At 38.1% G+C, this 24,467-nt stretch overlaps 4 protein-coding genes across 5 annotated transcripts; 3 read left to right on the top strand and 1 right to left on the bottom strand.

Moving 5' to 3' along the window:
* Positions 1-565: 565 nt before the first annotated feature.
* On the top strand, positions 566-1,683 carry sox21a (SRY-box transcription factor 21a). The gene has a single exon (XM_043242435.1). The coding sequence runs from the start codon at positions 885-887 to the stop codon at positions 1,575-1,577; it is 693 nt and encodes a 230-aa protein (XP_043098370.1). The 5' UTR covers positions 566-884; the 3' UTR covers positions 1,578-1,683.
* A 1,527-nt stretch (positions 1,684-3,210) lies between these two features.
* Positions 3,211-9,423, top strand: ccdc65 (coiled-coil domain containing 65). Of its 2 annotated transcripts, none has more exons than XM_043241371.1 (9): positions 3,211-3,259; positions 3,772-3,928; positions 5,764-5,931; positions 6,048-6,217; positions 6,786-6,924; positions 7,724-7,921; positions 8,012-8,224; positions 8,724-8,876; positions 9,063-9,423. In XM_043241371.1, exons 2-9 carry the CDS (start codon positions 3,785-3,787, stop codon positions 9,354-9,356), a joined length of 1,479 nt encoding a protein of 492 aa, XP_043097306.1. In that variant the 5' UTR covers positions 3,211-3,259; positions 3,772-3,784; the 3' UTR covers positions 9,357-9,423. The 2 variants fall into 2 exon arrangements, with proteins under 2 accessions (XP_043097306.1, XP_043097307.1); XM_043241372.1 differs by lacking the exon at positions 3,211-3,259 and adding an exon at positions 4,376-5,493 and having other exon boundaries at positions 3,814-3,928.
* A 1,008-nt stretch (positions 9,424-10,431) lies between these two features.
* On the bottom strand, positions 10,432-13,648 carry fkbp11 (FKBP prolyl isomerase 11). Its single transcript, XM_043242217.1, has 6 exons — positions 13,231-13,648; positions 12,923-12,985; positions 11,706-11,793; positions 11,515-11,548; positions 11,280-11,350; positions 10,432-11,162 (listed from the first exon to the last, which is right to left on the bottom strand). Exons 1-6 carry the CDS (start codon positions 13,342-13,344, stop codon positions 10,954-10,956), a joined length of 579 nt encoding a protein of 192 aa, XP_043098152.1. The 5' UTR covers positions 13,345-13,648; the 3' UTR covers positions 10,432-10,953.
* Positions 13,649-14,697: 1,049 nt separating this feature from the next.
* On the top strand, positions 14,698-23,831 carry arf3b (ADP-ribosylation factor 3b). Its single transcript, XM_043242218.1, has 5 exons — positions 14,698-14,832; positions 17,402-17,685; positions 19,320-19,430; positions 19,814-19,938; positions 21,042-23,831. Exons 2-5 carry the CDS (start codon positions 17,538-17,540, stop codon positions 21,201-21,203), a joined length of 546 nt encoding a protein of 181 aa, XP_043098153.1. The 5' UTR covers positions 14,698-14,832; positions 17,402-17,537; the 3' UTR covers positions 21,204-23,831.
* Positions 23,832-24,467: the final 636 nt, after the last annotated feature.

The raw sequence follows: 24,467 nt of genomic DNA on the forward strand, positions 1-24,467 counted from the left end.
GTTAACTGAACTTGCCGAGGTGTCTTTCAATAACTCATTATCTGCAGGAAAAGTAAAGGAAGCACTGGGTAACCAAAACAAAAAGCGAAAACTCTGTTGAGTAATGGGTGGATGGATACCTGTATATCGCGGGAAATAAACTGATAATATGCATAATTGAATGATGTTGCATGCAATGTTGTTTTTTTTCCAGTACGGATTTAAGAACATTACCACACATATAAACATGACACTTTCATCCATCATAATCAAGTAACTCATTGACGAATGTCCAACATTTGCAGAGCCAGAATCAACACAAAGTGTCTGAAAAGCTTAAATGTAAGATTGTGTGGATTCGTATAATACCACTGTGGTCTAATGAGTAAACATCTCCAACTTTTCAAAGTGTAATACCATTTGTAACAAACCGAATTTGCTTACAATTAAGTATCTGTTTAAAAAAAAAATTGAACTGCTACCAGAAATGCAAAACAGTCCCACAGTGATGCTGCTTAGTGTTTCTAGATTTCACAGGACACGCCCACACGTACGTCATTCGTCTCAGGTTGAAAGGACACGCCCACTTCATTCATAACTCGGCGCAGGCGGCGCAAACCTAAGCAGTGATCAGCATTTAAACACAGACATCGCTTCAGAGGCTCCCACAAACACGTCCATGGATAACAGCGTCGACCGCCGGGACTTGTTCGAAGAGACAAACATCTGAGTTTTGCACGTCACATAAATTTGACAAGTAATTAAAACTTATTTTTAGGCGCAGACTCAGTGCTGGTGCCATGTTGCGAAGGTAACGCAGCAGCGCGCGACTGAACTGTGCGTCGAGGGAACCCTGGGCTGAAAGTGACCTGAAAAAAGAAGCAGCAGAGGAAACTGCTTCAGAGATGGCAAAGCCCATGGACCACGTCAAACGCCCCATGAACGCTTTTATGGTGTGGTCGAGAGCCCAGAGACGGAAAATGGCACTGGACAACCCAAAGATGCATAACTCGGAGATCAGCAAGCGCCTCGGGGGCGAATGGAAACTCCTGTCAGACTCTGAAAAAAGACCTTTTATAGACGAGGCCAAGCGCCTCAGAGCCGTTCACATGAAGGAACACCCGGATTACAAATACAGACCGCGGCGAAAGCCCAAAAACCTGATCAAAAAAGACAGGTATCATTTTAATGTGACGTACAACCTGGGTGACAGTGACCCGCTGAAAACGGACTCAATGAGCGCCGAGAAAACGTCTGTGGCCGCCGCCACTCGGGTGTTTTTCAGTCACCACCTGTCCACCAATCCCTATCCGTTTCTCGACCTGACCTCCAAAATGTCGGAATTACCCCCCGCGCCTTTCCCGCATTACTCAATGCTCGGGTATCCCGGTGGAGTCTCCGCGTTTCCCGGCATTCCCGGGGTTCTGGCCGGCGCGCCGCACGCTCACCCGTCCGCGGGTAACCCGGGCCACATGGTGCCCTATAACTGCCTGGGCTGGCCGGGATCTGGACCCGCTGTTCCTTCTTCGTACGTGCTCTTACCGGGAATGACCAAAGCTCAGCACGAACCTTATCTGACTTACGCTGCGACGATATGACGGGAAATGAACGGAGCGCGATGTTTGTGTAGTAGAAGGTCACGTGCACTTGTTTAAAGCTTTGATTTTTGTAAAAAAAAAAATAATAATAAATGTTTAAAATATATTTTGTTCAGAGTTGAATTTTTCCTATTTTTGTATTTTATAAGAAAATAAAATAAGAGAATTAGTTTTTCTTTATAATGATGCACACTTTAAGTTTTTATGGTCAGTTATAACAAATGTGGAGGTATAGTTATACCAGATAACCAGATGTGGAGAAAAATACAGAAGGAACCGTTCCAGTGCCTTTCTAATTGTTGCTGTCGAAATAATGCTCATCTGAAAAGGTAGATAAATCTGCAATATGATACGGGACAGCAGGTGACAAGTGACAGAATGAGTTGTGGGGAAACAATCTGTTAAGAGAACAGCCATCAAAAGCAGAGACAGCAGCTCCATAACATCAGTTCTCTGTGGGTCTCAGCTCTGAGTCTGAGGAGCTCTTAAGAGCGAAGAGAAGGAAAAATACATAAGGCGACTAAAAAACAACTTGATCCCGATGGGAAGTTTCTTTTCAACACTTCATTAATTGCACTTCTCATCCTTTTGTTGCACACAAAAGTGAAACGAATAAATGTTTCCACAAAATATTGAAAATAATAACGGATTAAATTGCATATAGAGTGTCTGTTTATTTCCCACGTGATACATAAAATCGATAACCCTTCTGTAATACTGACTCCTGGTGCAAAAAAGCAAAACTAATGAAAAATCTGATCGTGCCAGGAGGCCTATGTTGAGTTTTACGGTTAAAAAAAACAGGCTGAAGTTGACAGAACAATGTTAATCGCATTAACATAAATGCTATCAGTTTAATGTGCTGTGTCAAGTCGTACTAATTATTGTTATGACATATTTTGCATGGCAGTCAACCGACTAAAACCAGTGGTCTATTTTTTTTATGTATAATCAGCAGTGACAACAGGTTACAAAGATCATAGGTAATTACTGGAAGCTTGTCTTTTATGTAGGCTAAGTATAAAGATAACATATCGTATTAAGCAGAATGATTAAGCTCCAGGAATGCAACTGTTTTATTATGTTTTTAATAACAATAAAACTATTTTATAACATAAACAGAAAGAACTTTAGATTTTAATGACAAATAAGTACCTACAGTATTATTTTTTAATTGAAGATATTTTGAATACATTGATAATATATAGGCTATTTATTTTTATCAGTACAACATAACGCCATTACGTTGTATTGAATAACCTTAATAAATACATAAAGAAAAACATTACGGCTGAGACTGCTTTCCAGCCCTTTTTTTTAAATATTTTTCGATGTTTGTAAATATGTGCAAATGGCGTTTGTGCTGCTCATAATTAAAGCCTTTTCTAATTTGTGAAAAAGCCATAGCTCCCTCTGCTGCTAAGAGCTAGCATTTCCTTTAATGTGTATGTTTTGTGCCTTATTGTTTAATACATGAATGATATGCATGTATAATTTTGTTTTATATCATTAAAAAAAAATATATATAAATAATATATATATACACTTGAGCAAAACACTATGACTGACTGCATGCTTTTATATTATGCAACAACTAAGGCGTGAAACGTGCACGCGCAGTAGCATGTTTCGTTGCTAGGAAACAGTCAACAGAAACAAGTCAGCGCGTGGGACGTCGAAGGGTAAAACGATGCTAAAAATATTTTTAACAATCAAAATTATAAATAGTACAACTGATTTTCTTTTTTCTTTTTTTGCGTTGTTCTTCTTTATTTCTACATAGCTTGCTTCGCGGAAAATATTTAGCAATGTCTTACGAAAGAACAACGTTGCCTTGGCCTTTAATTCATCTGAATGCGGGATTCGTTGATGATTAGTTGAAAATAAAATTACATAAATTCAAATTAAAACACATTTTACGTATTTAATGGCACAATTTGTCTTCTCTTGAGAAACTTTCTCTTAAGAAAGGATACAAGTACTTATTTGAAGTCATCGTTTAATCATATTGAATTAAACGCAGACACAAGCAAAGGGATGGTTTGTATTAGATTATTAATGCTTTTGGTTTTAAAGCAAAACTGAGGAATATTATTAGCTCATGCAATCTTTAGTTGATAGTTCGGTGTTTTAGCAAGTTCTCATTTTGTTTTGTAATGAAACGCATCTTCTCTTTTAAATCTGTGATGCTCAGAAATTCAGCAGGTATGCCTAAAAAAGCAGGGAAGAAGGGAGGCGGAAAGCTTGCCGGGATGACAGAAGAGGAGAGGCTTCTCTACATGCAGCAGAAGGCTCAAGCTGAGGAGGAGATAGCCAAGAGAAAAGAGGACATGCTCACACACTTCCTCAAGGTGCGGCAAACACCTGACAAATAACATATAAAACATGCATGAGGTGAAGAATACAGTTTAGAAATTGTAAAATTCAGAGGTCTTTTATTGTCATGAAATGATTTCATAAATTAGAGTTTAGGCATAAAATGTTAATTTATGCATGCATATTTATACAGCACTGTGCAAAAGTTTCAGGCAGGCGTGGAAAAAATGCTGTAAACAAAGAATGCATTCAGAAATATAAATAATGAATAAATATTTTTTGTCAATTTACGAAATGCAAAGTGAGCGAACAAAAGAAAAATCCTAATCCAATCAAATCAGTATTTGGTGCTACTACCTTTTTACTTTCAAACCAGCATTAATTCTTATAGGTACACTTGCACATTTTATAGAATTATAGTCAGGTGTATGAGCAACCAATTATACCAAACAGTTGCTAATGATCATCAATGTCACACGTAGGTTGAAACCCAGTCATGAACTGAAACAGAAACAGCTGTGTAGGAGGCTTAAAACTGGGTGAGGAACAGCTAAACTCTGCTGCCAAGGTGAGGATGTGAAAGACATCTTCGTGTCGTGACAAGATTGAACACAGCAACAAGACACCAGGTAGTTATACTGCATCAAAAAGGTCTCTCCCAGACAAAGATTTCAAAGCAGACTGTGGTTTCAAGATGTGCTGCTCAAGCTCTTTTGAAGAAGCACAAAGAAACAGGCAACGTTGAGGATCATAGATGCAGGGGTTGGCCAAGGAAACTTAGTGCAGCAGATGAAAGACCCATCAAGCTTATTACCCCTCGAAATCAAAGGATGTCCAGCAGTGCCATCAGATCAGAGCTGGCAGAAACCAGTGGGACCCAGGTACACCCATCTACTATCTGGAGAAGTCTGGCCAAAAGTGGTCTTCATGGAAGCATTGCAGCCAAAAAGCCATACCTCAGACATGGGAACATGGCCAAGCGACTCAAGTATGCACGAAAACATAGGAACTGGGGTACAGAAAAATGGCAGCAGGTGCTTTGGACTGATGAGGTAAAATTGAAATATTTGACTGTAGCAGATCGTAGTTTGTTTGTCGAAGGGCTGGAGAGCGGTACAATAATGAGTGTCTGCAGGCAGCAGTGAAGCACGGTTGAGGTTCCTTGAACGTTTGGAATTGCACTTCTGCAAATGGAGTTGGAGATTAGGTCAGGATTATTGGTGATCTCAATGCTCAGAAAACAGGCAGATACTTATCCATCATGCAATACCATCAGGGAGGTGAATGATTGGCCCCAAATTTATTCTGCAGCAGGACAACGACCCCAAACATACAGCCCAAGTCATTAAGAACTATCTTCAGCGTAAAGAAGAACAAGAAGTACTGGAAGTGATGGCATGGCCTCCACAGAGCCCTGATCTCAACATCATCGAGTGTGTCTGGGATTACATGAAGAGACAGAAGGATGTGAGAAAGCCTACATTCACAGAAGTTTTGTGGTTAGTTTTTCAAAATGTTTGGAACAACCTACCAGCCGAATTCTTTCAAAAACTGTGTGCAAGTGTACCTAGAAGAATTGCTGCTGTTTTGAAGGCAAAGGGTGATTTGATTTAGATTTCTCTTTTGCTCATTCACTGCATTTTGTTCATTTATGAACACTTCCGTTTTTTGAAAGCAGTCTTTGTTTACAGCATTTTTTCACATTTTTGCCATTAAACTTTTGCACAGTACTGTATATATATGTATGTATATTTCTTTATCAGATAAAAAAATAAATAAATGCACCTATAGCACTTATATTGTCTAATACAGACGCACTTATTTTTGTGGGGCAAGGGATTTCTGCACTGACATTTAATTTGTTTTTTAGGATAAACTGCAGAAAGAGGAGAGGAACAGCGTGCTGAACCTCCATAAGCTGCGGCAGCAATGGCGGGTTGTTTTAACGCAGACCAAGATAGCAGAGTTACGCAGTGACATGTCAGTGCTCAGTCAGAACTTTGAGAGAGTCCTGGACTACAAAGATGATATCATTAAGGTGACAACATCATTTAAGAGTTTTTTTCTTTGTGAAACGACATGACTTGTCAGGATGCCATACATTTTACGAGTGTGTGGAAGCAGCAAGCTTGTGTGTGTGTGTGATTTCTACAGAGTTTGGTGGCCGATCTGTCTGAGAGGGAGCAGCAGTCGGAGCTGGCACGCAGTTCTCATCTGCAGAACGTGGACTGTCTGTTAGAGCTTCATAGGAGTCGGCTGGCAGAGCTAGAGTTGAACTTCAACACAAGTCTAGAAGAACTTGGTTCAGAGTATAACACTGAGAGGTGCATGTACACACACGAACACGAGCATTTGTGAATGTAGTGTAGTCTGTTAGCCAGTTCCTGATAATACCTGTTGGATCAGTCTTTTTGTGCTGAACTCCTGAACTGTAGAAAATAAACATACTTTTGGCTGTAATCTAAATTTTGTTGAAAGCTTATCCTCAGGCTGTTGTGCTGTAGATGAGCTTGTTTTTTCATCAAAACAGATTTGGAGAAATTTTGCATTACGTGACTTGCTCACAATAGGTTTCATTTCACAAGATGCCAACCGATGGACGGGAGTAGTGTGGATTGCTTGTGGATTATTGTGATGTTTTTATTTAGCTTTTTGGACTCATTCTAACAGCACCCATTCACTGCAGAGGATCCACTGATGCTAAAAATATGCATCTTGAATGAATATATTTTAAGCTATTTTTTAATTGTTTTTGAGTGATATTTCTTTAAGGAACTGAATTTCACATATATTATGCAATTTAATAAGAAGCGTTTGGGGTGGGGTGAAAATGCACTTCAAAGGAATGAGCAAAGATAGCATCAACTGTGTTATGTTTCTTTTATATTTCAGAGAGCAAATTCTTTCAGAGCACCAGCAGGAGAGTATGTATTTGGAGAAAGTGATGTTTTCCATGGAAAAACATTACGCTGATCTCGACAGTGAGGCTAGACGTGACTACGAGAGCACTCGCAATCAAATAAAAAAACAGGTGCTGGTTATGTTTACTTTTATTCATTGGATGCTGTTATCCAAACAATAATTGTGTGCCAACAATATGCATAGATTTAGTAATACCAGATTAGTAAAAAAGCTAGAGCAGAGAAGAAACACAGAAAAGAAGAAAAGCTATGTTTTTAAAAAATATAATAAGAGTTAGAGTAAGTGCCTAATTGCAATAATCTAATGGATTACAAAAATACAGATTGCACAGATATGCAAATGTGTGTACATACTCTACATCTGTACAATATTTTAAATACCCCCATCATGGCTTATAAAAAACGTTCATATTTTGGTTTTGGGAGTTCCAAACAACAGGTTGACATGCATGCAAGGTCAAAAAACACTTTCATTTTTTATTTTTATCTGATTCATTTTTCCAAACCCGTCCAGTGATCGGTCGATTTCATTCAAAGCAGGGTTTGTAAGCTTTTAAAAGCAGCACCTATTGGCTAAGAATGAATATGCATTTTCATTCCGACCAACATGAAAAGAAAAACAAGTGAACAGGTAATATTCTAATATTTCATATTGAAGTCAACATGAAACGGCTTGGGACTCGTTTTGTACATGATTCGTTTTAATGATTGAGAGTCGACTATATGTTTTAAAACCCAGTAACTTTCAGACGTAAAACTTTGCGGGATGTTTTCATACATTTAGAGCTGTATTACACACTGCATGAAATGTCATTTTTAAAAAAATCCACAATAGGGGCACTTTAACAAACAATTACGCCATAATTATGGTTTTAGTGTAATATGATGTCGTTGCTTTTGTTTCTGCAGAACAAAGAGGATAAGCAAACAGTGAAAGACCAGATGGAAGGGGTTGTGGAAAAACTATGGCGGGAACTGCAGCAGGTTTTATACCACTACAACGAGACCACCAAAGACAGATTCATCGCAACTGAGTCTCTGCAAATCAAGGATGAACAAAGTGCCAAAGAGATTGACATGCATAAAAAGCACATTCAGAAGTTGCAGGTCAGCAACAAATACTTCCAGTTGTGTTGTTTCATAGGTTTGATGATTTCACTGCGATGTAACGTGAACGATGTGTTTGAACATTTGCAGGAGTCTGTCTCTTCTCTGCGCTGTCAGCTGAGCTCCAGTCAAACCGGAGGAACGGCTCAGCAGCTTCATTCGGATCGTGAAGACCTCGCTCAGAAAGTTCAACATTTCAGAGTCCAGCTTGCTGAGGGCCAGGCCGTTCGGAGAAAGCAGCTCACCAGACTTACCATTCAAAGCAGCGATGCTACTAAAAAACTACAAGACACTGTAGCAATGGTACGTTTATGCATCCACATTTTTGACACAGTTCATTTACCAGTTTATTTCCACACCATCAAGGACAAATTGTACCTTCAAGCAATGGCATTCAGTAGGGAAGTGGTTCTTAACCCTGGTCTTGGGGGGGTTTTGTTCCAACCTTGATCGAACCTCGTCTGTTGCTTAGGCTGGGTATACGCCACAACATAATTGGGCTGATCTTAAAGTTGTCCAAATGAAGTACTTTGATATATTTATGGTAGGAAATGTACAAAATATCTTCATGGAACATGATATTTACTTAATGTACTTTTAATCTTAATGACTTTCGTCATAAAAGAAACATTTATAATTCTGATCCATATAATGTATTGTTGGCTATTTCCCAGTGTGACTTAAAACAGGTTTGGTTGTCCATGGTCACGTAATATAATATAATAACAGGGATGCATTTTGACTATTTATTATGAGCAGTGTTGGATATGGAGTAAAGATCATTGTGCTCTCTCTTCCTTAGGGGGAAAGGCTGATTCGTCTCTCTGAGATGTGTAGTAAGCTGGAGACAGAGTATGAGAAGGTTCTGCCCTTCTACACATCCTCACTGAGTGAAGAAGAGCTGAACCAGGAGAGGGCCAATGCCATGGAGCCGTCGACTGAGAAACTCGCTCAGGTAACGAGTAGTTCTTCAGATTCCACATTGACCTTGAATTCAGATCTTTCCCTATTATGGCATTTTTCACAAGCCAATGAGTTTCAGTAAAAAAAAAATAATTTCCAGATATCATAGATATCATATCCAGATTTATTCATGTGAAGCATTTCTTGACATTTGATGCACCCTGTTCTCTGTCCCCAGCTAATGCTTGACTATTTGCCTCTTGAGAAGTTCTGGCAACGGTACAACAAGGTTCAGCTTGAACATTTGTGTCTGAAGCGAGAGAAGACGCTTCTGTTACAGGAGAACGAGCGACTGAGGCTCTATCTGAAGCAGTATCTGGATGAAGTTTCGGTTTCTGATGAGAGTTTTCGGCAACAGAATCTTCTGGTGGTGTTGTCTCCTTCTCTTCAGGACACTGCTGCCTCAGAGAGACGCGATCAGAAACGTTATGTGGTCCAAGAAGCAGCCAATGTTGTGCACAAACAGTTTTAGAGAATAAAAATGCTATGTGTAATGCTAAAGTGTTTCTGGTTGCAATTAAAATGCTTTCTGCCTAGCATTCAGTCTATTTAATGCAATGATCTCAGTACATTATATATTACATTTATTAAATTCTGCATATCAGGTTGTAACAGTTTTAGAGAAACAAAGGGTTTTAGTGAGCTTTCATTGCCTCAAGATGGCGCCAAATCATCGAAAATTCCAATTATAATTTATCTGGAGGGTTTTATTGGGTTCAGGTAAACCTGTGACATGTTTTTCCAATTTTACATATGTTGGATCAGATGAGACATTATACTGTGCACAATGAAAACTTTGAAGCACTACTTTATGCATTCATTCAAACAATCAACTTAGGACCAAAGAAACAGAACCTCAGAAAACTGAAATATTTTATTTTGCACTGTGTGCATAACTGTATAAACATTTTACGGTAATACAATATAATGCTTTTCTTATACTTTTTCATTTAAACAATTTGGATGTGTTTAAAATAATTACCAAACTGTTGCATTATAAAGTTAGTGAGCGACAGAGGCCACACACTGAGCTATTAATTCTATATTCATAAGCCTTAAAGTAACTGAATAAAATCTATTGCAATCCATGTAAAGTTTTACAAAACCACAATATTGTTCTATATGGAAGGCTTACAGCATGGTACCACGCTCAAAGAACTGCTGACACATCTCCTGACCTTTTGCCTTTGAACTTTAACCCTTCTGCGGTGTGAACGGTACAGTCCTGCCTGAGCAGAGAACTGTGAGCACGTAATTATCTTTGAATTTTGTCCGTCTTCCTGCAAGACTAGAATGTAAAATTACTGATGTTTATAATAGTAATTTAAAACATTTCATCCAAAGCCGCTTGCATTGCATTCAAGGTAAATCATTTTTATCAGTGAGAATGATGTATGCACTCTTCAGTCTAGAGACACACACTGAAGTCATAAGGGCAGCTAAAGCAATTACACAATAAAAGCAATTCACCTCTAACTCAAGTTAATTTTTAATCAACAAGTACAGATAAAAATTACTGATTGGGATGAGTTGCATTTCAGACAACGCTGCAGACGTTTAAGACCGTAGACATTAATACACATGGCTTAAAATAATTAGCCGAGTTCGGAAATCGGTTCTTTTAAATGGTCGTATTTCACAATTTTACAATGTTTTTTTTATCCAATACAGAACTCAGAGACATTTTTAAAAAAAATCTTACCAAACACAAGCTTTGAATGGTAGAGTATATTTAATTGATAATGGATAACAATGTTTCAGCAGAATGTGAATAAATTAACTTTTTTTTTTATTATTAAGTATGCTTTCTCTCCATTTCTGTTATGCATTAAAGTTCTTCTAAACACATCTAAAGAAATGCTCGAAATACTTTGGGGCCACAGTAGATACTACGGTACCTTTTGTGAGTGGCTCTAGATGAAAGTGTCTGTTGGGTGACTTACGTGTAAACATATGAGGGTTTTGATTGAATGTTTTAATGTCCTCAAATAAGTCAGAAGGAAAAAAAATAGAAAGCACCAATCAAAGCATTTTTTATTTAAATAGTTTATTCTTTTTGGCTTTAAAACTTATTTCTTCTTGCTTTTCTTGTCTTTGCTCTTCTTCTTGCCTTGAGGCTGTGCATGTGCTTTATTGTAGAGGTAGAGACCCACTAAACCCAGCAAAGTGGGAACCAGTGCCAAGCACAGAAGAGGCAAGACGTCGTTAACCAGCTTCTGCCACGGTGTTTGCTGGGACAGAGAGATCACCTCCACCTCAAACTCAAGCGTGCTGTCCCCTGTACGGAAGGAGAGATTACGAGAAAATACTGTGTCCTTTCAAGTTTTTCAGAACCTGTATGACTTCTATCAAACACCAAAAAAGATATTTTGGAGAATATCGATGATCAAACTACCTGGAATGGTTGGAGGGAATCCTCTCTTTCCATACGCGAGATGAGCTGGAATCGTGGCTTTGATTTTTTGTCTGTGTGAAAACAGAGACAGAAAACTGACTTTAAAGCGGTTGATTCAGACTTCACCCTAAAGACCTTTTCTTGAAGTGTTCTTGAGCATATTCAATCGCTGTGCTTTCACCGTCTCTGACTGCATGCATTGCCAAGTGGCACGCAGGCCTTGACATCAACTTACCCTTCGCACAATCCCACCAGGGCTTGCTCTAGGCCTGCCAAGCAAAATAACAGCTTTTAAAGATACGTGCAATTGTGGAAACGGAGCATCATTTCTGTTTATTTCCGTGGATTGCAAAAGAAAACATGACCTTAGTTATCATAACCGTCTTTCTCTAAAACTGTTCTGTTGTTATGAACGTAAAATCGTACCTGTGATGACAGACCTCTTGCCCAACTCTACCAGCAGAGGCTCGCGAGACAGAGAGGTGTCAATCACCTTCCCGTCCATTAAACGACCCTGCCAGGGACAGGAGAATGGAGTTGCTTTCATTTTTATCTAGAGGCAGCAAATTATATGTAGCAAAAACACATAGAACTAAAAAATATAAAGAAGGCATATTTAAATGTTCAAGTTGTCACCGTGCGTTTTACATGCTGAAATTTAATCTCAAAAGTTTCTTAAAGTTTAGCAGCACTGTTGGGTCATTTTATTCTTTTTTTTTTTTTTTTTTTTTTTTTTTTTTTTTTACATCGACATGGTTTTTATGAACTTTTATTTATGAGTTTCAATTTATTTCATTTGAATTAATTTAGTACTTGGCAGTTATTTGAAAAATATTAAGATTTGTATATTTTATTATATTCAAGTAAAAGTATTTTTTATTCCAAAATTTAAATAGAGACTATATATATATATATATATATATATATATATATATATAGAGAGAGAGAGAGAGAGAGAGAGAGATAATATATATATATATATATATATATATATATATATATATATATATATATATATATATATATATGTTTGTTGTCATGGGAAACTATACTGAACGTGGATATCTTATATCCAAGAGTAGCAAGTTAGTTAATTAATTTAATTTAGTTATTAATTTTATTTTTTAAGAAATTCTCTTTTTTTTTTTTTTTTTTTAAGCAAAAAGGCTTTGACGTACTGACCTAATCTAAGAACTATTCACGGGAATTTAAAAAGAAAGAAAGAAAGAAAACCAAGCCCTGGGCCTCCTCTTATATGCTCCTATAGCGCTCTCTCGAGTCTGAAGCAGCGCGCGCGCTCCGGCTGACTCAAATGCTGACGTGTTGCTCCGCCTCCTCCACAACATTTGGTTTCGCTTAAAACTAAAATACTATTACAGATAACCGCATTCCGAAACAGAAAGGTGACCGGACGCGGAACTTCTAAAGACCTCATCGCATTACAACTCTATTTCCTCTCAGATATGGCGAGTCCAGATGTCGGCTTGACCCTGCCACATCACTAAACGACTGCACGCGCGAATATTCCCCCAAGAGCGCGTTCGACGCGTTTCATGTCAACAATAGCAATAGTTTTTTTCCCCTCACGCGCCTCCTTTCGCAGCATAACAGGCTGTAAAGGCGCAACGCGTTGTATTTATTACCGTGTAATGGATTTGAAGCGTGTCTCCCATCTCTGATGTAATCGTGCATGTCTCCGGCTTCGCCTAAAATGGTCAAAAACAGAATGTGGTTAAATATCACAGTGCGCGCGTCGCAAGGACATGAAACGCGCGGACCAAAGACTTTTCCCGAAAAAGGTGCAACGCCGTGAACACGCATGCTAGCGTTGATACGTCAAGGTACGTTGGTCGTGAAAAGCACGCGTGCAGCGAGCCGCTACGTGGACTCCTGTAGTAATAGTCACTATAGTCATTCATTAAAAAAAAAAAAAAAACTTGACCCAACTTACCAATGTCTCCACAACCAACTGTTCGATCTCGCTCTCTTTGCTGTCTTCCTCCTCGGCTGCAACAACTGCGAGAGCTGCGAGAAAAATCAAGGCGACCCCTGTCCGAAATCGCATCTTGCCTCGCTCTAAGAAAAAACGGGCACCAAGAATAGCCACGAAAAAGGATAAAAGCTGCTCCAAGTGACTCACTTCCGTCGCCCCGCTGCAGAGAGAGCCTATAAATACTCGGACACGAGAAGTCACCGAAGGCGAGGTGCCAGTTAAAGCTGATGTGTTATTATAGTGAAGAGATAACGGCGGGGTTAGACGACCCTCGAGCGCCGGACCAATACCTGGGTCACTGGAATCCCCGCCTCATAATCCGCCAGCATCCCAGAAGTCTCTCCACATGGCTGCTGCTGCTGCTGTGAGAGAAATGCCCCGCTAGAGGGCGCGTGCTCCTCTGCGGATGAGAGCGGCGCTGCTGCGGCCCTTTTTTTCTTCATTTCTCTTTAAAGCCAGAGTGTGTCGTTTCTGCAAAATAAACGTCAGTAATTCGAACTGCAAAAAATAATAGTTCCCCGTCTTCCATTGGTTATACAAACAGATAGCCCCGCCACGTTGAACCAATGAGCATGAAGTATTTTGTGACGAAGAGTAACATAGACTTATTTAATATTTATCATATTAATTGCAGTTTTACATTACAATTATATTTGAATTTACATCTTATTTTTAATTTTTTAACTTATCTTTAAATGTGGAATAGGCTATTTTGAAACGATCTTTGGAGGTTAGTCTATTTTATTAGCACTTTTTACTATTATTTTATCATGTTAATGTTATTTTACTAACCCTAGGCCTACTATTATAGTTTTTGTTAATATTGTGAATTAGACTTACTTTTCTGTTTCACTGTTCATGTTTTAATACATATATATATATATATATATATATATATATATATATATATATATATATATATATATATATATATATATATATATATATTTTTTTTTTTTTTTTTTTTTTTTTTTTTTTTTTAATTGAAATATATTTGTTTTTACATTAAGTTAGGTTTTAGTTTTTTTATGCTTTAGCTTGAAATAAATGAAAATGAGAAGCGTCTTGCCTGAAATACATTTCAAAAAGTTATTCCAGTCATGATATTTTGGTTTTAGTTTAGTTTAATGATAACAAGTCTGGAGTAGACCACCATGTGGTGCAAGTTACTAAAGTATTTCATATCAAGTGTCAGTTTAACAGTTTATTTATTGTTTTATTTCCAGATTGAAAATGTCTTTTTATTTTCCACTTTGTTTCCCTGAAATAGCCAAAAAAAAATGCGGGCCTACACATTTTATGCTTCATACCAAAAATTCTAAATATTTCCTCGCAAGGGAAGCTGTAGTTGGAAGGACTATTGTGTTGTGACACCTCAAGCATTTCCTTGACATGTCATTTGTTTGGCTATGCTACCTGACCTGACTGGAGGCAGCCTCAAGATGCGAAAACCAAATATCGCGAGAAATCCCCATCCGAGCCTGCGCTGTCGGCTTCAACTCTCGTGAGATTTTCTCTCCGTCTCTCCGTGTCCAAAATCGGCTGGCGTCAGCTCGCAAGGTAATGCAGATACGTTCAATTGTCGCGTTTGCTTTAAAATGAAGCGTTCGGGAGTGGTTCTGACGGGCCGAGACCTTGTGTGTACGTTTGGTGAAAAATGACAGCGCGTCTTTTATCGCGACTGGAAACAGAAAGGCGACAGGCCTTCCGCGAGGCACGTACCGTCTCTCTGTTTCTCCAAATGAATGAAGATCCGTATCACAGATGATGTTCTTGCTGCTCTACGCCTCTTCGGACGTTATGACGGCTCGTGTTGCGCTCGCGCCTTAATTGATCCTGCTTTGCTTTTGCGTGAATTGTAGCGATCTTGCGTAAGAACGATTTCAAACGCCTCTCTTCACCGGGGAAGCTCCGAGCTTTGTATCCTACGCCGACATTGTCAAAGGGGTCGTACGCCTTTATGTTCTCCAACAGGCCGGCAGTAACCTAAATGATTGATTTAGAGCCATATTAACGTTTTAAAGACCGTCGTGTCAGATGTAACGTGGACCTCCGTCCGGCGCGGTTGTGTTGCGGTGTCTCGTGACTACATCGTTGGGGTCTCTTGCACGACTTTGAGGAGAATAACTCGCGTGCAAGACGCCTTTAAAAAACGACGAAGTGTGTTACAAAAATAATAGTAAAAGATATTCGTGATGGGGTTTTGCTGGAGATGGGTTGGGGCGTCAGCACCATGGACAGCTCAGCCGGAGTCAGACCCCCGCAGCATCTTCAGAGCACTGTTCCTCACAAACACCTTCTCCTGCTGCTGTCTTCACGGACACCTTTACACGCGCATTAAGTATAGGTTTATGCCGGTTACCCACCTTTGATGTTGTTAGCTTTTGTGTTGATTTTAAAGGGGAGGCCGCGGCTAGCTGTCACACTTCTGTCAGATTACTCTTGTTTATTTTTTAAAAGTCAGTTTCTTTATTTTCTGTGATATTTTGTCACCTCAGGGCAGGGCATTGCAAGCTGTCACAGTGTTGTTTTTGCAAAATTACATTACACATAATGGTAAATATGGACATGCTGTTTTTTTACATGCAAACGTATATATATATATTTCAGGACACTATGCTGACATGTTTTTACAAGTCCTGAGCTTTACATTTTTCATTTAATATCTGAAATCTGTGATGTGCTTTTTATTGCGATTTCTTTTAGCCTGGATTTCTTTCCCCAACAGTTATAGCCAGAATTAAAAAATTGGTGATTCAGTTTGATAGACAGAATTGACAAATGAAATTTGCTCAGCATTTGCCCTCAGGCCGTCTTCCTAAAAGCAGATGAGTTTGTTACTTCATCAGAAAACAAATATGGAAAAAAATTTAAATGGCATCGCTTGCTCATCGGTGGATCCTCTGCAGTGAATGGGTGCCGTCGGAATGAGAGTCTAAGCAGCTGATAAAAACATCACAATAACTCACAATTAAAACAAACCCATCTACATCTTGCATGTCCCGAAGGAAATATTCTGCAATTTTTCGTTACCTTTCTGCTAGGGAAAATATATATTTGTGTATTGTTGACATCTGACTCAAAACCCTCACAGTTCCATCTGTGTCCCTTAAACAAGTTTAATTTTAAATTAGCTCTATACTTCGACGTTCATGAATTAGGGCAACGCGGTTATCAGGGAATGTGTTCTACATCTCGGATAGCTCCATCTGGGAATGTTCAGGGATGACTAGTGGGGGTCTGTGTGAAGGCAGGATATGAGAGGGATGAACAGATTGCTGGATGGCCTGAAGACATGGCAGGATCGTGGTTTCTTCGGTTCAGTATGCAGCTTGTACACATAAAGCATGCTAGTGAGGATCAGAGATGTACACACGCATCCAGAAGTGTCATGTTCATTCAGTCCGCCCCCTCAGAATTCTGCGGCTTGCATCTTCCAAATTGCGTCTTTCATAATCAATCGCATGATTACAGCGGGTGAACGAATGCTTGACTCGGATTGCACAGATCTTCCTTTACATGTTAAATTCAGTCCGTCCAGTTGAATCGCACTTCATGTAGATCATCTGCTGCAACGTGAGGATGCATATTTATATCTAAAGCGTAATTATTTGTACCATAAAGGTACTGTTGATATGTATAAAAGTAAATATTAACACCTAAAAGGAAGGTAAAGTTTCTTTTGACCTTTTTGGACCTATTTACACTACTGTTTATTTATTTGAATAAAGTCTCTCATGCTTATTAAGGCTGTATTTTGTGACTGAATATACAGTAAATAAAAATATATATATATTTCAGTTTATTTTTTCAAGTATTTTTTAAATGTAATTTATTTCCGTGATGACAAAGCTGAATTTTCAGCAGCCATTATTAGTCTTCAGTGTCACATTACTCTTGAAAAATAATGTATGTTTTTATTATTATCATTAATATCGATAACGGTTCTTCTTATTAATATTTTGGTCAAATCTGTGATGCATTCTGTTAGGATTCTTTGATGAACATTACTTTGAAATAATTATTTGTGTAACATTATAAATGATGAATTTAACGTGTCCCTGCTAAATAAAAGCGCGCGGTTCTTGAGAGCCAGAATAACATTTACTGTTCTGTTTTCGCTTTCCAGGACTCCAGATTCGTTTTCTCGGCTAAATAACCTTGTTTCTCGAGGCTTTCAGTCTTTTACCTCAGTGGATTGTTCCACACCAAGGACTCGCAGCTTTCTGGATTGTGATTGGCTAGACGAAGCAAAACATTGAATCATGGGGAATATTTTTGGCAATCTGCTGAAGAGTCTGATAGGGAAGAAAGAGATGAGAATTCTGATGGTTGGATTAGATGCTGCTGGTAAAACCACCATCCTTTACAAACTGAAGCTGGGAGAGATCGTGACCACCATCCCAACCATTGGTAAAACCCTTCTCTACTTAAATCTATTGTTATGTAAACCCACAATATTGGGTAACACTTTATTTTTATGTTTTCCATAATACAGAGTAATTACACAGTAAGTAGCAGCATTTGTACTTCCATAAAAACAAAAAGTGTTTACCATGTAAATAAGTTATGGAACAGTTTGTACTTAGTGTAAGGCATAAAGAAGTGTACTTCATGTGTATCTATACTGTACACCTTATCTGTCTGCACTTTAGTCTAATTTAACCCATTAGTACCCAGCTTAAATGCACATAATACCTTTCTAATTACATTAAAATTACAGAATATTACACAGGCATAAGCTACTTAAAATAAAGTGTATCAAGATTGTACGTGATTACGAGCTGTAATTACAGGCTGTTTCATAACTTAGTTACATAAGTACATTTTATTTCATGCACACTATTAAGCACCTAATTAGGTAATTATTCTGAATTATGATCTTAAAATAAACTGTTACCTGATACGGTTATATCGTTGTCCCCTGCCTCAAAAGAACAAAAACGAGAGAAAAAAAAAACACCTACTATAATTTAATAAAATCTAAGAGTAATTAAATAAATTGTAATTAAATTGCATTACCTATAAGTTAATTGTAGCTCTAGACAGTTAGCTAGACTATATGATTGTTATTATTAATACAGTGCAATTGATTTAATGGTCTCAAGCATTTAGAAGTCACGCAAAATAAAATTAAGCGGTTTTACTACGTTAAAATTAATTTTGCCAAAGGGTTGCGATGTCCATTTTTTCGTTGATGGAATTAAATAGGCCTGTATCATATCTCAAAAAGGAGGCCAGAAATGGATATTTGATATTAAATGGATGGATATTAAATGTTTGGTCAATATTAAACAAAGATTTGAAGTGTAACAACAGCAATTATCTGCTCTTTGGTGACCTTTGTAATTATGTAAATGATTTATTTTTATATACATTATATGTTTTGACAGTGTTATTCATGAAACCATAATTAAACCATATAGCCTACCATATAGGCCTATAATACATGTTAAGTCATGAAATTATTACACACAATAAAACACATTAGCCAAGCATCAACAGTCAAAAATGTTTTACAGGATTATGAACGTATCGCCTGATACGGATGCAGTGGCTTCATCTCTGGCTTTTTTATTTTTCCTTTTTCTGTGCCGGGTTGCTTTTTTGATTGTCTTTTCCCTGATATAGCCCGGTTGTCCGTTAATTATGGCCATTTGTATTAAGCCGCAAATATAAGGTGAGCGTGTCCCGTGCGCTCATACTGCCCTGCGTTTTTTAATTACAGTTTAGTGCGTTCATTTTCTTGTGGGACGAGGACATTTAAATGTACTGTTTAAAATTAAATAGTTTTGACGGTTTCCATTTAGCTAAATATTTTAATGTTGCTATTGCTGTTGGCAAATATGAATGCCTCTTATAGCAGAAACTGGCAGGCGAGTTAGGAATTATATTGGTTATTCTTAAGAAAGGAAAACGTTACAGCTTACCCTACATATACACCATCTATTATATTTTTTACGGCTGCAGTGAGCCGAATGTACAGTAACTGATGTGATCCTGGGGCACACAGTTGAAGTTTGTGACGTTTGTGTTTGTGTTTTAAGGCTTTAACGTGGAGACAGTGGAGTACAAGAACATCAGCTTCACTGTGTGGGATGTGGGTGGTCAGGATAAAATCAGACCACTCTGGAGACACTACTTTCAAAATACACAGGGTGAGTTACGCATACGCTCCACTTCTCCCACTAAAACACAAGCTGGATTGAGATGACCGCGTAAATGATGGTAACTCGGTGTGTTTGTGTAGTTTGTGCGCTGTTCGGCGAGCACACACTGCAGTTACATGGCTGTGCCACCTTGCAGACGTCAAGCAGGGTTATTACAGCTAACTAAAATTAAAACCGTGAAAATGTTTTGTGCCTTGAATCATAATAAACAAAAACCGGAAAGAAAATACAAACAAAACAGTTATCATGTATTGTGTTTTATGTATGTATCATTATGTATTTTAGTGGAAAAACTATTATATATTAAAAAATAATGGTGACAAATGCACATAACAGAATTCCTTTATCTCTCCTGGTTTTTCTTTCCTTAGGTCTTATCTTTGTGGTGGACAGCAACGATCGGGAGAGGGTTAACGAGGCACGGGAGGAGTTAATGAGGATGCTTGCTGAAGATGAACTGCGTGACGCTGTCCTCCTTGTCTTTGCAAACAAACAGGTACTGAGCTTTTTTTTATATATATATTTTTTTATTAAAGCATTAAAGCGTCCCTGCTTACCTGACAGATCACAAAATATATGTCCTAAAAATAATTGCATATTTTTATTACCGTTTAAAAGATTGAGGTCGTATTTATTCGTCAAGAATCAAATAATTAGAAGCGACAGTAAATGCTTTTGCATTGTCGCAATAAAATCTGTTTCAGATAAATGCTGTTTTTTTTAAACTTTCTATTTATAGATAACCCAGAAAACGTGTATTTTCCCAAAATTAAGCAAAACTGCCATTTTCGGTGTTGTAATGTAAAATGTTTCTTCAGCGGCAAATTAGCATATTAGAATGGTTTATGAAGGATTACGTGACATTGAAGAATGGAGTAATGGGAAAAAAAAACATTTTAAAATGTATAAAAAAAAAAGGTTATTGTAAAATGATAATCTTATTTCACAATATTACTGTTTTAAGTGTTTTCTTTAATCAAATAAATGCAGTCCCGGTGAGCATAATATACTTCTTTCAAAGCATTAAAAAGTCTTCCTCAAGCTTTTCAGTGGGTATGTTACTAGCATAACCTTTTATATAAACAGAAAACATGTCCCCTAATGGGCAGTTCATAATCTATTTTCTATATTTCTGTTGCTAAATCGTGACCCTGGACCACAAAGGCTTAAATTACTCATACAATGCAGCCAAAAATACAAAAAAAAATTATTTTATGCCCAAAATCATTAGGACGTTAAGCAAAGATCATGTTCTATGAAAATATTTAGTAAATTTCCCACTGTAAAAATATCAAAACTTCATTTTTGATTAGTATTATGCATAACTACCAACTTCATTTGGATAACTGTCAAGGCAATTTTTCCTCCACTTCCAGGTTTTCAAATAGTATTGTATCGAAATACTATACTTAGCCTATTCATTCAGATTTCAGATTATGTACAATTTTTTTTTTTTTTTAAATATTGACCTTTATGGCTGGTTTCGTGATCCAGGGTCACAACTCTATATTTGTTTCGTAACAAATACATCTGGTCCTATCTACGCAAATATACGGTTTCACAATCTCCTCTCTTTTTTGAATTCCTCCTCGACTCCAGGATCTGCCAAACGCGATGAACGCAGCTGAGATCACAGACAAACTCGGCCTACATTCGCTCCGCCATCGCAACTGGTATATACAAGCGACCTGCGCGACCAGCGGCGACGGTCTGTACGAAGGGCTCGACTGGCTCGCCAATCAGCTGAAGAATAAGAAGTGAGGGGCGGGATTTTCGCGACGCGGCCGTCTCTCGCTTTGGGAAAGGGGTGGGACTAATCTGGCCTTCGGAATCGTTATTTGATTTGGTTTTCGTTATTTTTTCTTTTGGGCTGTATTCTGGAAAAACACATCACGTGGTTTACGGAGCCTTCTACGCTCCGTGTTAAATCATCTCTATGTTCGAACGCGCGCACACGCATTCACACGCAGATCAATATTTCCTCTGTCGACTTTTCCCATTTCGCCGTGCGAAAAGTGTCGGTTTGTAGCATCAACGTTTAGTCGATTTTATCGTCTCTCCCTCACTCGCTCACGTGTTTACAATCGGTGATCAGTGTTGTCCTTGACTGCCATGAAAAAGATCGTTGGGTCTGAGCGTGCTCATGTATTATGTGCTTATGTATTTCCTCGTACAGATGCGATTATAATGCGGTTTGCCTCCTCGCGCACACAATATCCACAGTCTGGCAGGTTTTTTTCGGTCGGTTGCTGCGTTTTGCATGGCTCTTTCTCTCGGTGTGTCGTGTTTTAGGCCTTGTGGCGTGGTAGAGGTTAGAGCTGCATGCGTGTGTTCGGTCACACGGAGCTGGTTAGTGTTGCATGCTGCTTTGTGGCTGCGCTGTGCTGGAATGGACGCTTGTCGCACGTCCCTCGCCTGAATTGTGAGTCAAACGTGGTTGCTGTTGGGTGGTCCGCCGTAATTCGCATTCGATTGAAGCTGTAAATAAAGCTTTTTCCAATCAAACGCCCCCTTTGTTGTAGAATTGACTTGGCTAATTGTTGCATGGGTATTGTTTTGTACGAATCACTAGCATTGTCTGCATGGCATGCATGCTGTGCTGTCAGTCCGATAGATAGATAGATAGATAGATAAATAGATGGATAGATGGATAGATAGATAGATAGATAGATAGATAGATAGATAGATAGATAGATAGATAGATAGATAGATAGATAGATAGGTAGGTAGATATATAGATAGATAAATAGATAGATAGATAGATAGATAGTGATATGCTATTTAACAGTCCTTTATTAGTTGCTATATTAATTTGCCACTGATATGATTAGTAGATTATGACACTAAACTGTTGCCTATTTTTGCTATTGCTTTCATATTAGTGAACAGCATTAAAATAGCACACACGTACACTAAACCTTGGTATGTCAGTGGTCTGCGGCAAACTGCATAATAACGCATCTGTGTTCGTTTGCATGTTTCATGCTCATAATTTCATAATAATTCATAATATCATAATAATGCGTTATGTGAGTTCGGATTAACACATTGCCCCCAACGAATGTGAATTTTGTTGAATCAGTGCACACATTTGGGCTTTATTCATGGTGTTTTTGATCATTATAGTTCAAAAACTATATATATATATATATATATATATATATATATATATATATATATATATATATATATATATATATATATATATGTATATGTATGTATTTGTATATGTGTATGTAATTGTTTTAAGTAGGTTGTCTTTTGTGTTTAACACTTCATAATCTATAACATAATCTATATCTGTTACAGAGTACAAGGACAAATGAATATCAAATGCTATCCTATTTTACCGTGCTAGCTAGTGTAAATACAACAGAACCGCTTATCCTGCATTGCGTACGTGTTAACACACAGTCTGTTTGTAATTGTATGTGTTTCTAACATAGTTTGCATTTTTGCCATCTTCCCACTTAATACCCGGCACCTTGACACTAAAACCCATTGTTATGACTCTTATGACTGTATGAACATTTATACGAGGCAAGTCTTTTAGACCCGGGACGTGATTCGAATGGAGTCCTGTATTCTTTTGAACGACGTGTGGGCGACGCAGGTACGGGAGAGTTACCAAAACAACTGTGCTGTTTAGCAAGACACTTAACCTCAGATGATCCAGTTTGGCTACGGAGCGTAAGCTTAGTTAGCTTCTCTCACTTTACGGTAGTATTTCAGCATATAATGCAAACAGGGCCATTTCTACACAAGTCTGCGGTGTGAATCGTCCAGTCTGTTAAGTTTTGTGGCCTTATCTTCTTACAAAAGTGTGTTTTCACAAGGTTATTTATTAACTAAGTTATCGGGTCACTGAGTTGCTCGTTTTGTTTTAGCTGATCTGGGAACAAAAGGGGTTAGAAAATCTCAAATACATAGTTTGCTTGATTTCGAAGCATTTATTCTTTGCATTAAATAGTTTGTGTGCTTACTGAGTAGCTAGGGTCGACTCTTTAGGATGGTTTGAAGTTTTGAGTTTTATCTTCTTCGGTATTATGTTTTTTATTTACGTATTTATTTTGGTGAGTGTTTTCGGTGAATGTGTTTTTACCTCCGTGCGCTTACGCATTTTCTTTGTTGGTTTTTTTACTGTGTTGGGTAAATCATTTTGATGGCTATACAGTGTCAGTGAACATAATCAATGACGGGGAAAACGGTTTCTCGCTGAATAATAAATGAATAAATAGAAAACGTAGAAATCATGGATGAGATGTGTAATTATCTGTTACAGTAGATTAAGAAAGATTATCGTTGATTATTATGATGTAGACACCAAAATCTTTCTCTCCCTCTGATCCCTGACTGTAACACTACACTCAAATAAAAATGTGAAAATGATTTCCTGTCGTCTCTTTTTTGCCTTAATTCCGTTTTAATGCAACTTTTGGACATAAGTGCTTTATGTAATGACCACACCTGCTGGAAGATTAAAGAGGATAGCGTTGAATAAACCTGTCCCTCCTGGTCTGGAACACGCTTTAGTAAAGCCACCGATTTCATCATATTGTATATTATGCGTAATGTCTTATATTGATCTCTGATAGGCGCCAGAAACGGATCGCGTCTAATCCTGGGTTTCATTACGCTTTTAAAGGATTCATTTGTGCTTTGAGACCTGGTCGCAGGCCTGAGCCGAGCCTCTTTCTGAACTGTGGTCCCTTGTGTCCGCCAGGAGAGGGCAGAACTACTGTGAAAACCAACCACTTTTCAGTTTGTGAAAAGGAAGAACAAATAACAAATTGGCATTACGGCGTGTGTGCTTACCGTACACAGTGCGCGGTATTTACGAACCTTCAAGATGCTCGAAGTAGGACGTGTGTGAAAAAGCCCGATTAGGGTGTGTTCTGACCCATAATGCTGCTGGCTGGTGAGATATTAACGAACAAGGAATGTGTCCCGATACCATAAAAGACCTTGTTCGTGCGCTGCACTTCCCTGTAAACAAAAAAAGGAATCATATTATGTATCACAGCA

The sequence above is a fragment of the Puntigrus tetrazona genome, chromosome 6, assembly GCF_018831695.1.
Source record: "Puntigrus tetrazona isolate hp1 chromosome 6, ASM1883169v1, whole genome shotgun sequence".
NCBI classification, from domain to species: Eukaryota; Metazoa; Chordata; class Actinopteri; order Cypriniformes; family Cyprinidae; genus Puntigrus; species Puntigrus tetrazona.

Bases quoted from the DNA above. Each gene is read 5' to 3' on its own strand.
- sox21a (XM_043242435.1), top strand. From the start codon at position 885: ATGGCAAAGCCCATGGACCACGTCAAACGCCCCATGAACGCTTTTATG.
- ccdc65 (XM_043241371.1), top strand. From the start codon at position 3,785: ATGCCTAAAAAAGCAGGGAAGAAGGGAGGCGGAAAGCTTGCCGGGATG. The intron at 3,929-5,763 runs GTGCGGCAAACA...TTTGTTTTTTAG, and splicing joins TGCTCACACACTTCCTCAAG to GATAAACTGCAGAAAGAGGA. The intron at 7,922-8,011 runs GTCAGCAACAAA...GAACATTTGCAG, and splicing joins AGCACATTCAGAAGTTGCAG to GAGTCTGTCTCTTCTCTGCG.
- fkbp11 (XM_043242217.1), bottom strand. From the start codon at position 13,344: ATGCGATTTCGGACAGGGGTCGCCTTGATTTTTCTCGCAGCTCTCGCA. The intron at 11,794-12,922 runs GTAATAAATACA...TGTCCCTGGCAG, and splicing joins CGCTTCAAATCCATTACACG to GGTCGTTTAATGGACGGGAA. The intron at 11,163-11,279 runs GTAGTTTGATCA...CCTTCCGTACAG, and splicing joins ATTCCCTCCAACCATTCCAG to GGGACAGCACGCTTGAGTTT.
- arf3b (XM_043242218.1), top strand. From the start codon at position 17,538: ATGGGGAATATTTTTGGCAATCTGCTGAAGAGTCTGATAGGGAAGAAA. The intron at 17,686-19,319 runs GTAAAACCCTTC...TTGTGTTTTAAG, and splicing joins GACCACCATCCCAACCATTG to GCTTTAACGTGGAGACAGTG. The intron at 19,431-19,813 runs GTGAGTTACGCA...TTCTTTCCTTAG, and splicing joins CTACTTTCAAAATACACAGG to GTCTTATCTTTGTGGTGGAC.